The following is a 17,262-nucleotide window of genomic DNA, read 5'->3' on the forward strand; positions in this document are numbered from 1 at the left end:
TATTATTTGTGTTTATTATTTTAAAATTACTTTACTATTATTAAATAATTAATTTGTTAGCATTTTATTATTACTTTAATTATATTATATTAATATTTTGTTTATACTTAATTATTATTATGATTATTATTTAATAAAAAATATATTTGCTCTTTATTGTTAATTTATTATTATTTTATCATAATATTATTATTTCATTAGTAATTTACTAATATTTTCTTATTGTTGTATTGTTACTTTCATAATATTTTATTATTATTTGATAAATTGTTTATTAATATTGTATTATCATTATTATTTTATTACTTAAATTATGTTGTATTAATATTTTATTTATAATTTATTATTACGTACTATATGTAATAATTAATATCTTTGTTTGTAATAGTAATTTATTAATACTTTATTATAGTGCTATTATTTATTTTTATTTTATAATATTTTTGTTAATATTTTATTATTTTATTATTAATATATTATTCTTATTATCTTATTATTAATTTTATAATATTTTATTATTTATTTAATATTAGAGCTTGGGTATGTAACCCTGGAATGGGAATCCCATTCACTTGGGGGTCTTAGAATGGCCATCCCCCGTATAGGGAATCCCATTCCCCAAGAATGAGAATCAAAATTCAAAGAGGAATGAGATTTCTATTCTTACTAAACAAACAGTTAGAATAGAAATGGTCCTCACCAAACGGATCCTTAGACTTAGACTAGTACTAGAAGAGCCCCATGCAATCCACGGGCTGGTGTTAAAAGAGTAGCATATTTTACAGAGAATGATTACAAGTTCCCAAACAGAAAAAGAAACCGAATCCGTTGTGAATAGCCCATGTTTTATTTATTTTTTATTTAAAAAAAGTACATAATTAAAGGGTAAAGAAGTAGAAGAAATTAAACCGATGTGGACAGTTGCATTTTAGAATATAGATTACCCTTGATTTGAAATAAATTGTGTCTGAACTCTGAATCGTTACCATCTGAACTCTGAACTCTGAAGATGGATTTCGGTTCTCAAGCAAAATTGAACTAGTAATATTTTATTCTCTTTAGACCTGACAAAAAGTTGATTCAATCTGCCAATTGGATCCAACCCAACCAAAAAAAATAGGGTTAGGGTCTCATATTTAGCTACATGAATGTGAGAATGACCTGACCCGATCCAATTTGGAAAAAATTTGATTGGGTTGGGTTGGGTCATGGGCCAACCCGTTAATCCGATTGTCAAGTCTAATTGAAACTACTTATGCATTGTTAGAAGTTTTCACTCTTTAATTTTTTCTATTTAGTCTTTACTCTTTGTTGTTTCCTCTTTAAATTAAATTGTTAAATGTTCAAGTTTTTTTTTTTATTTTATATTTGAAATTTTAAGGTTAATTCCTTTAATTTTGGCATTTTTCATATAATTTTTTTAAAATTTAGTTATTTTTTGGGATGACCCGAATTGATCAATGGGTCAACCCTAACCCAAACATTTAAGATTAAGATATAGCATTTGATAACCCAATCCGAAATCCAACCCGACCTGAAATTAACCCAAAATGTCTTGACCAAACCCGAACTCGACTCAATCAACCCAATTGCCAGGTCTAAATTTCTCTCGGATGACTGCATCTTTGAGGGATAGAAGTAATAATTTTTCATCATAGGTACTCCATCTACTTTTAAGTTTTAATAATTATTAAAATTCACTATTGGGGCCAAGCTGAAAGAAGCATGGCAAAAGCCCAAGCCAAGCTAAGCCAGGCTTGACATAAAATGCAAGAGGTAATCTTTATTAACAAGGATAATGTATATTAAAATATTAATATAAAAATCATAATATGTGGCAAGTTATCAAGGCCGAATCAGTTAAATTAAAACATTTTATGGTAAAATACAAAAATTTTCTCTGAAGTTTCTCACAATTATAAAAACTTTCCTTATAATTTTATTTTAACAAATATTTTTCTTGAACTTTTGAGAAATTCGATAAATTTTTTTTTATATTTTTTTCTATATGAAAAGCGTTTGACTGATGTACTAGTTTTTGTTAAAATACCTATTTTACCCTTTTATAAATTATTTTATATATAAAATTACTGAAATAATTCTATTTTAATTCAATAAAAATATTAGAAAGTGATCATTAAAAGAGTTTTTTGTCAAATTAAAATATGATTATTTTAATAATTTTGTATGTAAAATAATTTATAAAAGGGTAAGATAAGCATTGATGCATCATTCTATGGTGATGAAAGATAGGTTTTTATCAAGTTTCACAAAAGTTTAGGGGAAATATTTATTAAAATAAAATTATAGAAAATATTTTTATAATTGTCAAAAACGTTAAGAGAGGTTTTTGTATTTTACCCAAAATATTATTTAGTTGTAAATTTTATTTAACAATAATAATAAGCCAATGAAAGAAGCGAGAAAAAAAAAAGAAACCCTAAAGAGAATGAAAGAAAAAGGAGGAGGACTGGAAGAAGAGAAAGATATAAAAAAGATCTTTGTACTGGAAGCCGGAGACCGGAGAGATATAAAAACAAGACAAAGGCCTTTGAGACTTGAGAGTAAATTCCTCGCTAACGCTAATCCTTTCCTCATCATTCTCGCCCATTTTCGTTTCATCCCTGCCGCCACCTTGTCTTCTCCTCTCTCTCTCTCTCTCTCTCTCTCTCTCTCTCATGTCTTTTGCGAAGCGAGTCACACAATATATGTTAGTTTGTTAGTTAGAGGGATAAGTAGATAAAGAAGGAGAACGACCTGGTTAGTTTATTAGTTACAGAGAGCCAAGCATAAGTGGTAGAAGAAGAAGAAGAAGAAGAAGAAGAACACAACAAGGTCTTTCTTCTTAGTGTTAGTATGTAAAGTAAAATGCATGCTTAGAGAAGTTTTTTCTTATTCCCTTTTGTATTCTGCAAGCCTTTGTTGGAATGATCCTTATTGCCAACGATATCTGTTATTGGTGAAACAGGGGAGACTAGAGAAGAGGGTCTGTTTGTTCGTGTATTCATTATTAACCGGAAAATAATGAAATACGTGCTGGTCACCGGCGGCGTCGTCAGCGGTCTTGGAAAAGGGGTGACGGCCAGTAGCATTGGAGTGGTACTCAAGGCCTGTGGGCTTCGCGTTACTTCCATAAAGATAGGTCTGTGTCTCTTCTTTTATCAGAGACTGAGTCACTGAGTGCGTTGTGTGTGTGTGTCTGTTTCCTTGGAAGGAGTTTCTTGCTGTTTCTTTCTTTGTAATATTTTTTGTATACTGAAGCATATATATATATATATATATATATTTTCAATCTCCGGAGTGCTGTTTGTGATTACGATCTTTTTATTTTTGCAAATGAAGCCTCCGTTAGATATCATACAATCAATTTCTTCTGCATCTGGTTTTGATGTTAAGCAAAACCAGTACGGTTTCAGTTAAACGCTGGTTTTTTAATAGATCTTTGTTTACTTTTTCTCTTTCGGGATTATGTTATGATTTTTTTCATACAGATATTTTCTGTATTTTCCCTTTTTATTTTTTTCATTCTTTTTTCCTTTTAAATCTTCTATTCTATCTATAAGAAAGGCTATCATTCTTTGTGAAAATAAATAGTTGCTTTTATAAAAATGGTGAGGTATTGATGAGGCGCCTCAAATTTGCTGGCCAATGGCCATATTTGTCTTATGTGTAGTATCCATGCAGTAATTTCCTCTAGATGCTTGTTAAAGCACTTTACATCAATACTATTTAGTTTCTTTTGGATATTGCACTATCCAACTCAGATGATACCGTTCAAGTTATGTTACAGTTACTCTTCTTCCTTTTCATTTGAGGAGCAAAGAATGTCATTTGCTCGCTGGTCTGTCTTTTATTTTTTTCCTTCCTTTCCCCCCTCCCAGGTGCCAACTATGAAAGTTTCACATATATTTTTTATCAACCTATGCAGATCCGTACCTGAACACTGATGCAGGGACGATGTCTCCCTTTGAGCATGGAGAAGTATTTGTCTTAGATGATGGTGGTGAGGTAAGGGAACACTTTTAAGTGCGCTTGCTCTTTATGTTTATGTGCGTTTTTCTGCTTTCTCCCTTTGAGGGAAAGTATGTTTTTTGGAAGGTCAGCAATTTCCTTTGAAATATCTCAAATGGAATGGGTATTGGGAGTTTGTAGTGGGTACTGTTAATGATGATGGAATATACTGTTACTTCTGTCATGATCACCATCATTGTCATTATACTTCTCTTGCACTAAGCACTATTTTTTCCATATATTGCCTTTTATGAGAAGGTCATTATATTTTTGATCACTGTGCTTTTGTAAAGGTGGTAATGTCACATAAGATTTTTATAGCAATAATGTGTTTTGAAGGTGGACCTGGATCTCGGTAACTATGAGCGGTTCCTAGATATCAAGTTGACCCGTGACAACAATATCACCACTGGGAAGATTTACCGGGTACTCTTTTTTTTAATTGAATATCACCTCATGGTTATCATTGTCCTAATATGTCCATAGCCGGAGGTTTGTCCAATAACTTGACTTGTATAAAGCATCAAGTTAGCGGGAAGCTGATTTTTCTTTGGTGCATTAAACAGTCAGTTATCGACAAGGAAAGGAAGGGAGATTACCTAGGAAAAACTGTCCAGGTGTGTCTCAATTGCTGGAATAAGTTCTGTTACCATTCTGTTCCTTTTGATCAAGGATTGGCTTAGATACCATCTCTCTCTCTCTCTCTCTCTCTCTCTCTCTCCTCTAGGTTGTTCCTCACATTACAGATGCTATCCAAGAGTGGATTGAGCGTGTAGCAATGATACCTGTGGATGGAAAAGAAGGTCCAGCTGATGTATGTGTCATTGAATTGGGTGGAACTATAGGTATATTAAATGTAACTGATACAAGGGTGCTTGATTTCTTATCAATTTTTGATCGCCATGATCCTGACATTCCTTGGGGCAGGTGATATTGAATCCATGCCATTTATTGAGGCCTTGGGTCAATTTTCATATCGTGTAGGTAAGATTATGTATTTGCTTTTCTTGTACATGCCATGTGGCCTACAGAAATCATTTTGCTTTTGGATGCCCCAGTAATTTTCTGTTTCTCCTTGTGTTTTCCCCTAAAATACCTCTTTTGTAGGACCTGGAAACTTCTGCCTTGTTCATGTCAGTCTTGTACCTGTCTTGAATGTTGTTGGTGAACAGGTATATATGAACTATCTGTTTAGTTTCATACAAACCTTTTAAAAGAAATGCTTTTGCTGGATGATGGGTATACACACATAAGCCAGGGGCAAGCCTAATGTGGGATTCCTTGCCAAGCATGGTTACTAATTGCTTTCAATGAATGTCATGGTTATGTTTCAATTTTAGAAAACAAAGCCAACCCAGCATAGTGTTCGGGGACTCAGAGGATTGGGTTTGACACCAAATATCTTAGCTTGTCGCAGCACAAAGGTAATCTTCTCTCCCTTGTCTCTTTCTTGATGACACATGTATCATTGTCACATGCAGACAGTATTTGATTTGGTGGTAGTTGGTCTTAACTTTTATGTATGGGTTCCTTGGACAGGCACTGGATGAAAATGTGAAACAAAAACTCTCTCAGTTTTGCCATGTCCCGGTACCATAACCAAAATATTGATAATACATTGCTTATTGCTTTTTTTATCATGCTATGCAAGTGGCTAATTGTATCAAAACATTTCTCAGGCTGCAAACATTGTCACTCTTTATGATGTTTCAAACATTTGGCACATCCCTTTGCTATTAAGAGTAAGATGCTTTTAATACCTTTGGATTTATTTTGCAGTTTGTATTTTGACTATTTCCTTACCACAAACATATGGTCTTTTTTCTCCTCCTATAGAATCAGAAGGCACATAAAGCAATTCTGAAAGCACTAAACCTTCCATGGTCTGTTTACAAACTCAATTCACTTTTGTTGTATCGTCTACTTGATGAGAGTTGGACTTTATTTATAATGTTTAACCTGTGATAGCTATAAGATTTTCTTCCAGCAGCCTCCTGAGACCATATGTCATCATGTGCAGTGTTGATAGGGATCCTGATTTGAAGGAATGGACTGCAAGGGCTGAGCTTTGTGACATGTTGCATGAGCCTGTAGGTTCAAAATTATTTGATACTGGATTTGAAATTCCTGATTTGTTTATTGCTATTATTGTTTATGTACTGACATTTGATGTCATATTTACAGGTCAGAATTGCCATGGTTGGAAAATATACTGGACTTTCAGATTCCTACCTTTCTGTACTGAAGGTATGTTCTTGTCAGTAAGGTTTGTAATATCTATGCCCACCTATTTACTCTAATTTTAACTTTTAGGAAGTAAATTTCAAGTTTTCCCCCTCAAATGTCTTGATGGTACAATAGTTTCATTATAAGTGCTGGCTGAAGAATCTCTCCAACTTATTTTATATAAATTTCTGCACTTTTGATATATGGCACTACGACAGGACCAGTGTTTTAAAAGTGCAAGGCGCAAAAAAAGGCGTAGGGGTCAATTCGCGACCAAGGCGCAAGGCGTGCGCCTTTTTGAAGCAAGGTGCAAAAATAAAAAAATGCTAAAAAATAAAAAAAATGCCAAAAAAATAAAAAATATTAAACATAATATTAATAAAAATATTAACTTAAATTTTAAAATAAATGTTTTAAAAAACCTATTGTCTAAAATTAAAATACATGAACATAAAATGTAAAGCATATTCAAACGAGAATTTAAAAATAAAATCAAACATATAAAACATTTTCAAGATGTAAAACCCATAATCTCTATTTTTCTTCAATTGCATTACTTCAAGTAGTTAATGTGATGTAAAACATATTACATTCCTGATTCTACGAGCCACCTTTGTGCCACTCTCCGAGAATCCCCTATTTGGCAATGTTGTTCCTTCATTCATCTTATTATAACATCTTCTTAAAAAGCAATTAAAATTATAAAATCATTATTTTTTGTGTGAGAACTAAGAATTTAAGACCCTAACATGGACTTGTTTGGGCTTGCCTTGAGGGGTGTGGTACGGGGTCCGGGGGTAGAGCCCCCTGCCTAGCCGCTAGGTAGATTCAAAGAAAGCAAAAAACATCAAATTTTCAAAAGGCACACGCCTGGGCTGAGGTGCAAGTTGCATCAGGTGCACGCCTAGGTGCGTGCACCTTTCGAAAGGGCGCATACCCTAAAATGTGCCTTGCCCGTGCGACTAGGCACACCTTTTAAATCACTGGACAGGGCAGGGGGTCCTACAAATGTCAGGTCTGGTGGTGGGCTTTGTAGGGGGAAGGGAGGGCTTTCAGACTTCTGTCTTTACTGATGAAGAATAGGAATGGAAGAGAATGTAAACAGCCTTCTGTCCACCTAAAAACGAGTAAGAAATTAAAAAGAGAACTCTTACTGTTAGGATTGACAGCGAAGTAACAAATTTCTAATTACTTGGAAGAAAAAGCAAAAACGGGAAAAAAGAAAAAATGTACATGAGAACATCCTTTTATAGGCTCCAATTTGGACTAGGAAATTGACATAAAACAACTTCTAATTGCTTTAAAACTAAGACAAATCCGTAGGTAACTGATAGGAAAACTCCAATAGGGACTCTAATTCCTAAACAACTCTAACACCTCACTAGTCCTTTTAAAAGTAACTTAATATGAAGATTCCAGAAATCAAGGTTCAAAATTTTGATACGATGCGCCCCATATCGGTGACTTTTTGAAACCCCAAATAAGGGGTTTTTTGGAATTTGGGCACTTTCAGGGGGTAGGCATAGGCAAGCACAAAACCGACCCCCTGAAACATTTTTGGAAAAAACTAAAAAAAGGTTGTGAAGTACCGAAACACCCGATATTGCCTGTTTGTTTTTGTCGTTCATATCGATATTTTAAACCATGCCAAAATTACTAAGAAAAGTAAATAGAAATTTTACTATAAATAGTAATTACGAAAATTACTATAAATAATGCCTTAAAGTGATCATAAATAGTAATTGTAAAATGAAAGTAAATCTTAAACAACTTAAAACCCTATTCTTATGACAACTAGAAAATAAATCTAAAAATCTCAAAAATACCAATATCCCAATCATCTAAATATTCTGAGATTGATTGGATTCGGATTAGATTCTGTTATTTAATATCATTGATACATGGAGCAAAAAATGATCTGAGATTCTGAATATTATACATTATTAATAGAAGAAGACTAAACTTGAATTTGATATTGTATATATTGAACAAAATGACATGAAAATATCTTTTAAGAGACTTGGACCTATGACTCAGTGACTCTTTAGTAAATATACAACATTCAAACCAAATTTATTAATTAATTTATATTAATTTTCTGTAGATATAAGCATAAATCTGAATGTGTAAATATTTTTAAACCTAAGTTATTAATCAATTTATATTAATTTTGTGTAGATATGAGCATAAATCTGAACTATAAATATTTTTAAACCAGATTTACTAATTAATTTATATTAATTTTGTGTAGATATAAGCAAAAAAAAATTAGATCAGATTGGATTGCGATATATCCATATTTTTAGATTCAAGCATAAATCCAGTAATAAATGAAGCATATTCAGATTTGCCTTAATTGGATCATATTTGAATTTAAAATGGATACCATTTGCAGTACCAATCCTGTAAGCTTTGTATGCACGCACACCCAGTTGTTCCAGGAGCTCCATATCAAAATTCTATGAGATGTATCCATCACCCTTTAATTATTTGTGTTGTATTTAGTAAAACTTGCTTTGTTAAAGAATTTCCAATTTATCTCCTCACCTTTTCTTTTTAATTTGCTGCATTTCTTGATCGGTTTCTTTATGTCCTCTTTTTGGCATTTTTCCTTGTTGCATCTATTGAAGGTTTAAGCTCTTTCAGCAAATTTGATTTTCCATTCATAATCAATCCAAGTCCCCTGACTTTCATAAAAAAAATCCAAGTCCCTTGACTTGGTTTTGAATCAGGATTTTCAGATATAACTGAGACATGTACTGTTTGCAATTAGGCTTTTTTTCTTTATGAAATACTAATACGTACTGAGCTCTGCACTAGTGATTGAAGCCTGTATAGGCATGAAAGGAAGATTTAAATGTTAGTATTTGAGAAAGGCCTTGAAACATAAGTGGTATAATAGTCAAATCCAATTAATTCTCTTTTCACAACCTTATTTTCGTCCCAGTGCTATCTTAGGTGATGTATTTGTCTGTGTTTTACAAAACACAAGGATGTGCTTCCTCAACAAAATGCTAGTGAATAGTGTATAGTGATCTCTAAAATCAGTGTTAACAATTTAGTCCTCATTTGATGTCTGAGCACTCCATGCCAATTCTTAGAGCACTGGAGATTACTCTTTGATGCATGAGCAAATGTCTGCATATACATGGGAATGATCTTCAGGATTCTTTAGCGGTCCTTTTGTTTTGTTTATTTTTTATAGATGAAAAGCAGTCCTTTTGTTTTTCCCCATTTGGTATTCTCTACAAGACTGGAAAAAGGCATGGTAGTTCATAACATGTTATACTTTTTCTTTACGTGAATGGAGGCCCATTATTGTAGAATTTTATTAGGTATATATGACAAATCTCCAATCATCATCATCATCATCATCATCCAAGCCTTATCCTGACTATATGGGAAAGCCAAATCCATTGTTAATTCTTGGCGCTTAAATCATTTTTTACTGCTTCTACCCAAGTCCTTTTTAATCTACCCCTAGTCCTTCTAGTCTCTTCAACTTGCAACAAATCACTTCTTATGGATGCTGTTGATGGTCTTCTATGCACATCAGTGAACTCAAGTCTTCTAGTCTACTTTCTCTCATGTATCCCCTATTGAGGCTACTCCTATGTTCCTATGAATGACTTCATTTCTGGTCCTTTCCTTCCTAGTTTTTCCACTCATTCATCTCAGCATACACATATCTGACACACTCATTTTTTATATGTTTTGCTGCTTGATTGCCAAAGACTCTTCTCCATACAGCATAGCTGGCTTTACAACCGAAAATCATGGAAAGGAAACTCCAAACATCTTTAGCCATGCGAGGTGTTAACATTGGATGATTTACCATCTTCCTCGTTCATACCTAACTTATTTGCTAGCCATAGTTGTCAAGGCGACAAGGCACCCTTGAGGCTCGCCTAGCCTAGTCGTCAAGCAGTTTTGCATACTGTGTAATAAAATACTTTTATATTGTTATTTTTTTGAGATTATAATTATGAAATAGACATTATTAAAGAAAAATATTTATTTTTTGTATTTATAAACTAATTTCTTTTTTATTATTTTCTTATTTGTTAGGGTTTAATCAACACAAACATTGCCAACTGCTGTATTGAACCTTCAATGACTTCAAAATCTGAACCAATAAGTAAGGGAAGAACTTCAAATTTTGTCTAATCAACACATTTCTTCTTCCACTTCTTCTTCTTCTTCTTCTTCTTCCACCTTTTCTTTTCTTCTTTTCCTATAACAAAAATAGGGGTTCAGCCCCTATATTTTTTGAATTTTCTTTCGTTTCTTCTTTTTCTTCTCATAATTATGTTGATTTTCTAGACTTAAACATGGAGTTTATAATTTTCTTATGAAAATTATGGATAGTTATTAAAGAAAGTTGGTTATGGAACCTAGGGAACTACCATGATATGTGATTTTTACTTAAAAAAATCCATCACCTAGGCACCCACCTAGGGGGCAAGGTGCCCCCTGTCACCTAGCCTCGCCTTGGTGCCTTGAAAACTATGTTGCTAGCTAACCTGAAAACTCTTCATTTCAGCTTTTCAAGAGTTAGATTCTTCCCCGTGTCATAAGCCAAACAAAAGATTCTGCCCTTGGAGGAATAGGAGTGTAGAAGATACCACTGTGCTACCTAACTTATTCTAGAGATGTCTTTGGTAGAACATTCCTTTTGAGTCTTCAAGGTTGTTTGATCTTCATTTCTAGGGTTTAAAAGTGCCTCCTTAAAATCTTTTTTCAATTGTTTACATTCTTCTTTTTGTAGCATTGGTCTTTGAAATGGTGCATTCCATGGAACCACTTCCCCACTGAATTCAAAACCATTCATTAGCAGTTGTGGGCTTAATGATATTAATGTGAGTTAGACCTGCTCATGGGCCAGGCTTCAGGCCGGGCCCATTCAAATTTTTGCAAAAGCTAAGCCTGAGCCTGGTCCATGAACAGGCCTAACGTGGATAACTGGAGAAAAATCATAGAAATCAAGTTTCAACAGATTTCTTCATCAGTGATGATTTTGTAATCTTTTGGGATTTGAATTTTTGTCAATTTGAGTTTTTTGACAGTTGGTGTCACAGGAATAAAATCATTTTAAAGGATCAAATTAGTTTGAGAAGTTTTGTGAGAATCTTTTTTCAATTTTAAAGTTCTTCAAAGTTAAGGCTTTAAACACGTTACATTCTTGCAGTCCAAAGGGTCAAATCTTGTACATTAACTTGATTTTGCTCTCATTAGATCTGTTTTTCAAGTACCCTTTCAAGTACCCATCCAACAAGATCAGTATCTTGTGAAGTGAATCCAATTCATTTTGTGGAAGTTATGGCCACTTTAGTAATAGGGTGTAAGTCAATGCTATGAGATTTGGATTTAGTGTTTTTGTGTTGTCTTAATGTTGTTTATGACTTGTTTAGTTATCAGTAGGACTAATAACAGGTATTTAGTATTGTTTTAGGAGTCTAGATCAATATTTAAGTGTTCCCATGTATTAGTTCTTTTTCAGTCACTTTTCAAATTGGAGTCTATAATGGGATATCTGAACCTTTATATTGAATTTATAAATAGAATTATTGTAATTAAACCTTTAATGAGTTAATTTGATCAATACAAGTTTAGTTTAATTAATACTGCTTTTATTGTGGTCTCTCTCCCCTCCTCCCCTGATTTTAAATAGCAAGAGTTCCTCTCTTTCTTTTCTAATGTTCTTTACTGCAGTAATATATTTTCCTCGTTAGCCTGTAGCAAGAGCAGAAATTCTAGAGGACAAAAATATCTAGTAAAGGCTATTGATTTCTAACTGCAAAAAGAGTGATTAGCCTGATAAAATAGAACCAAACTCTCCAGAATTTATCCTGTCACTATAGTATCAACAGTAAAACCAACAGACCTAGCTGTCCATTATAAGTTTATAACAAGATGTTCAATATCATGGACAAGGCCTAGACCCATCTGTGTCTCTTTCCATGCTCCATCTCACATGACCAATATAATAGGATGTCAGCACTATGCAGCAGAGGACTCTAGTGGAGATAGTCATTAGTGGTTAAGACATAGCCATGGTCCTGCTACTTTAGTCCAATGGACCACTTTTTAGTGATTAAGCAAATGTTTTATTGAATACACTGAACCTTGAAAATTTTGGGATTTTTATCTCCTAGATGCACCAAGTATGGCTATGGGTAGGGAAAAATGTCCAAACATCAGCTTTCTCCTCATGGCAAGTGGTGCATGTATGACAATGCCAGAAAGTATTCTATTAGTGGTTACACATGGTATTGGAGGGTTTTGGAAAATAGATGTTCATTCATGCTGGACAATTCTAGCTACAGCCATATGGCAGGATAGGTTAAGACGGTTAAGAAGTGATCCACTTTTTTCATGGTGTAATTTGTAATGCGAGGGAATGAGGCAGGTTTGTACCCAAACCAACATGTACTTGGAAAGTACTGAGGTAATTTGGTCCTGTGCTTATGCAATTGTTATGGAATTCCTGATATCTCATGCTCTGTATCAAAGACATCTATGAGCACCTGTATATTTTTGCATTTCATACACTTTTTATGCATCTAAATGCTTCAACATATTTATTTAATGGATATTAATAAAAAATATTTATTTAGTGGATACATTCCTTATGCACTTGTTAAATGCACTCATTCATGATTTGGGAGTTTCTGATGTGTCTAATTCTGTATGATGGCACTTGTGCATGTTCTAAAGGGATATTTGAAACATAAAATGCTAATATTGCTGATGAGGTAATCAGAAAATTCTGTATTTCCAGGCTCTTCTGCATGCTTCTATTGTATGCCATAGGAAACTGATAGTAGAATGGGTTCCGGCTGCTGACCTTGAAGATGCAACTGCAAAGGAGGTTTTTGCTAATTCTGGCATAATATGCTCTATTTATTTTTGTCCATTTTGCTAAGTTTACAATCTGACAAATACTTTCTACTTGCAGTCTCCTGATGTGTACAAAGCTGCATGGAATTTGTTGAAGGTGGTTCCTACTTTAGATTTATGATACTCTTAAAATAGTTGTATGATTAAAGTGGTGCTAATTGTTAAGGGGTTTCTTTACCTATGTTTCCTTTCATTTGTTTCTCAGTTGTCTAAACATCCTTTCACATCAGGGTGCAGATGGTGTTCTAGTTCCTGGTGGTTTTGGTGACCGAGGTGTGCAAGGAAAAATTCTTGCAGCAAAGTATGCCAGGGAGAATAGAATTCCTTTCTTTGGTATTTGTCTAGGAATGCAAATTGCTGTCATTGAGTTTGCACGATCTGTTCTTGGTTTGCAAGATGCAAACAGCACTGAGTTTGACCCTGCAACTGCAAATCCTTGTGTAATATTCATGCCAGAGGTATATATTTCTATATTTGGTTTCCATTCGAAGGTCTCTTCATTTTTTTCCATCTATTATTTGGTTGTGCCAATTCAGCTATCTATGAACAGGGTTCAAAAACTCATATGGGAGCGACTATGCGGCTTGGATCAAGGAGGACGTACTTCCAGGTTATTGATTGTAAATCAGCGAAGTTGTAAGGACCACTAATTCCCTTATCATACATAGTAGCTACCACCCATAATTTTGGATCTTAATAACTTGAGAATATGGAGATGCTGGTCTCCTAAACAAATATTCTTCTTATTGGACTGATTTTCATGGTGTTAGATATGGCAATGTGAGTTCTGTTGATGAGAGACATCGACATAGATATGAGGTATGCATTCTACATATTGGCATCACTTATTGTGTTCCTTTCATTTTGTTGCATGGTTTTCTATGTGGGTTGTCATTGCTCTATAATGTTCCTTACATTTGAGTAGGTCAATCCTGATATGGTTCCGCAGCTTGAAAATTCTGGTCTCTTGTTTGTTGGCAAAGATGAGACTGGTCAACGCATGGAGGTATTTCTTTGCATCAATTTGATTTTGAATTTTACATCTATATTAGAAAAAGAAATCTTTATGATTATTTATGTAACAATTTGGTCCTGAAATTCATGCATTGTGTACAGATTGTTGAACTGCCTGGTCATCCATACTTCATTGGTGTTCAGTTTCATCCTGAGTTCAAGTCAAGACCTGGGAAACCTTCTGCACTGTTTTTAGGTATTTGTTTCACTCATCCAAAAATGTCTCTTGAGAAGTTAATAGTGAGAATTTGTGGTATAATCTACTCAAAAAAGTTGGGAAATGAAATGTATCCAAGTAGACAAGAAAAGGGTACCTAAAGCCACATAAATGATATGCACAAGGTTGGCTCCCATTTCTGTTCTTGGAGAGTACAGGATCTACTTACGGATTTTCTATTTGGTTCTATGGCTATGTTGATTAATCTTCTATGGTTGTCTATAAGCTAAAAGGGGGGAAAGACCTGAGATAATTGTCTTTACTGTTCTGCTTATGATGTATCTTCATCTCTGTTAGTCTTAATATCATTTACCTGGGTTTTGCTCAGTTTGTTCAGTTTTCATGGTCATTGTTCACCAGTGTCAGATATTTTCATTTAGATAGTGGGGCTGGGAACATGTCTAATTATGAGAGTTGGGAAGAACTTAAATTTAAAATTAAATAACTAGTTCAATGACTCAAACTTATGGTTGCCTTCTATGGTTGAAGTTTCCTATGCATATATATGCTTCTATGCAGATTTATTTAGTTGCATGAAAAGTGGAAAACTTGTGTTGTGCTGCTTGTATGTAATGTATTTAGTTGTATCTTCTGGTGAGTTTTCAAGGGGAGATGGGAGCTAGGACCCTAAATTAAGGGGGTTTTGCTAATATGTATTTTTTTGTTTTTTAAAACTAAATTAATTTCGGCATCAGCAAAATCATGTTTTTTTTGCTGTAATGGCAGTTTTTTTTTGTTTTGAAAAACAAAATCATGCATATTGTTGAATACCCCCTAATGTGATAGCATTTTGAGTCTTTGATCATTTGCATTCTGCTCTGTCCACATTTAAATCCTGATGCCAATTCTTTCACGTGTTATAGGACTTGTATTGGCAGCATGCGGCCAGTTGGAACCTTTCTTGCAGAATTCTGTCCGTGTTAACAAGGTAACAATGGTGAAGAATTCGGTAAGCAATGGGCCATCGCCAGGGAAAGTCCATCAAAAAGGAAACGGGAATGCAATCAAGGCTGCAAATGGCTTATTAAACGGTGTGTACAGCAATGGTAACGGGGTGCACTTCTAGAGGAAGGAGGTGATACTTTTTGGGCAGGGTTCTTTTTATTTTTTTGAGGACTTGTTTTGTGCTCGCGGGGAAGATCTGTACAGTTGTGGACTACCGGTAGAGGTTTTGGGCTCTTGGAGTATGGGACAGTGCTGGTGCTGGAGTCCGGGCTCTTTTTAACCGCCTGTTGTACTTTCCAGTTTCCAGTGCAGTGGAGGAAACGGGTTGCTGTTTACTGATGTGTAATTCCTTTTACCTCCCCATGGAGCTAAGTTTCTCAGTTTTGCAATGATTTTGCCGTCCCTGTAAATGGAAAAAGTACCTTGATATGTTGGATGGTTTTTATTTTTTGTTGAGAAGTAAGAACTCTGTTATCTTCCTTTTCTGTTTAATGGTAAGTATTTTTTTCCATGAAAAAAGCACCTTGATATGAAGAGGACATTAGAGCATCAGAAATGTTGAATTTCTGATTTTTTTTTTTTTAATAAAGACCTTTTCTTCATTGTAATAAGTTCTTTTTTTGGGATTCATGAGAATATGCCATCTTATAAATGAGAAGATAAGATCCCTCTTTTTTCTTTGTCAATAAAGATTTCCTGAGAGGTGTCTTCATAAATTCAGGATTTTAAGTTATGTATAATTTAGGAAAAAATCAGTTGAATTGCTCAATTTTCAATTGACGCATGTGGTTACAACTTACAAGTGGACAAGTTCTGTTTTTGTTTCCTTTTGTTTCCCCAATTATGTAGTTATCATGGTGTAAACCTTGGGCTGGTAACGTAATGATTTTTGAGGTTATGGATATTTAAGTGGCATAACTAATTAGAGTTGTCTAAGGATTTATTTTTTCACTTGCCTATAACTATAATACATATAATATATAATATTTTGTTTTATCTAATAATAGAATTCACTTTATACACTTATTATAATATAAAAGTATTATATATTTAACATTTTACACAAAAGCTATAGACATGGAATCAAGCCTGGGCTGGTATCACATGTGCGAAGCCCAGCCCAATCTATCTTCACCTTAATTTAGGGCTGCAAGGCAGGTTGCCAAATTTGAAGAATTTCAACTTGGCATGTGTTGGGGTTCAGGTGCATAGGTGAGAGGGAAGTATAACAAATTGAGAGTTGGAGGCAAACTCAAATCAATAAGAACAACCAAAGCCATAACACCACCCTTTCTTGGGATGTCGGTTTGAGCGAAGAACGAAGACCATGAAGAAGAAGAACCAGAATAATACTATGGAGACCCCAGTAAACTATAAATATTTTCCATTCTTTTATCTTATTTATTATAAACCCCACATTGTATTCACCCTACGTAGAAGTAAAGTCCACTTAGATGATAATGCTTATCACTTGAGTTTCTTTAAGGGTAAATTTCTTAAACTACCCTTATGCTTTAGCTAATTGACTAACTATACCTTTACTGTTTGAAAATTGACTGATGCTACCTCTACTATTTATGACAATTTACTAACTCTATTTTTACCGTTAACCTCCATAAAAAACAATGCAAAATGCCTAAACTACCCTTCGGAGTTCAGATGCTGTCGCCGCTGGGTGGAGTTATATATATCTTTCTAGTTTCTACTCTACTTCTTTCTCTCTACCCTTATGGTAAATTTCTACTCTACCTCTTTCTCTCTCCAATAGTTTCTACCCCACCCACCCGCCACTGGGTGGAGTTACAGGGTAGTGCCACCGTCATCGACCAGAGGAAGAAGAGAGAGAGAAAGAGAGATCGGGCTTCAGAGGGGTTGTCGCCGCCGTCGCCTAGAGGAAGGAGAGATATTGAAGTTCAAAGGGGGTTACCATTGTTGTCGCCCAGAGGAAG

At 34.3% G+C, this 17,262-nt stretch overlaps 1 protein-coding gene across 4 annotated transcripts; it reads left to right on the forward strand.

The window, feature by feature from the left end:
- The first annotated feature begins 2,698 nt into the window (after positions 1 to 2,698).
- Positions 2,699 to 16,003, forward strand: LOC104589866 (uncharacterized). 4 transcript variants are annotated; one of them, XM_010248302.3, is made up of 22 exons: positions 2,699 to 2,854; positions 2,969 to 3,142; positions 3,929 to 4,008; positions 4,351 to 4,437; positions 4,578 to 4,628; positions 4,739 to 4,856; positions 4,939 to 4,995; positions 5,119 to 5,183; positions 5,352 to 5,435; positions 5,551 to 5,601; positions 5,691 to 5,753; positions 5,848 to 5,894; positions 6,032 to 6,101; positions 6,196 to 6,258; positions 13,019 to 13,108; positions 13,196 to 13,234; positions 13,368 to 13,595; positions 13,688 to 13,773; positions 13,908 to 13,956; positions 14,063 to 14,143; positions 14,254 to 14,347; positions 15,232 to 16,003. In XM_010248302.3, exons 2-22 carry the CDS (start codon positions 3,025 to 3,027, stop codon positions 15,432 to 15,434), a joined length of 1,824 nt encoding a protein of 607 aa, XP_010246604.1. In that variant the 5' UTR covers positions 2,699 to 2,854; positions 2,969 to 3,024; the 3' UTR covers positions 15,435 to 16,003. The 4 variants fall into 4 exon arrangements, with proteins under 4 accessions (XP_010246604.1, XP_010246605.1, XP_010246603.1 ...); XM_010248303.3 differs by having other exon boundaries at positions 2,699 to 2,850; XM_010248301.3 differs by having other exon boundaries at positions 2,699 to 2,835.
- Positions 16,004 to 17,262: the final 1,259 nt, after the last annotated feature.

Source organism: Nelumbo nucifera, chromosome 7 (genome assembly GCF_055504915.1).
Source record: "Nelumbo nucifera cultivar China Antique chromosome 7, China Antique-T2T, whole genome shotgun sequence".
In the NCBI taxonomy this organism is placed as follows: domain Eukaryota; kingdom Viridiplantae; phylum Streptophyta; class Magnoliopsida; order Proteales; family Nelumbonaceae; genus Nelumbo; species Nelumbo nucifera.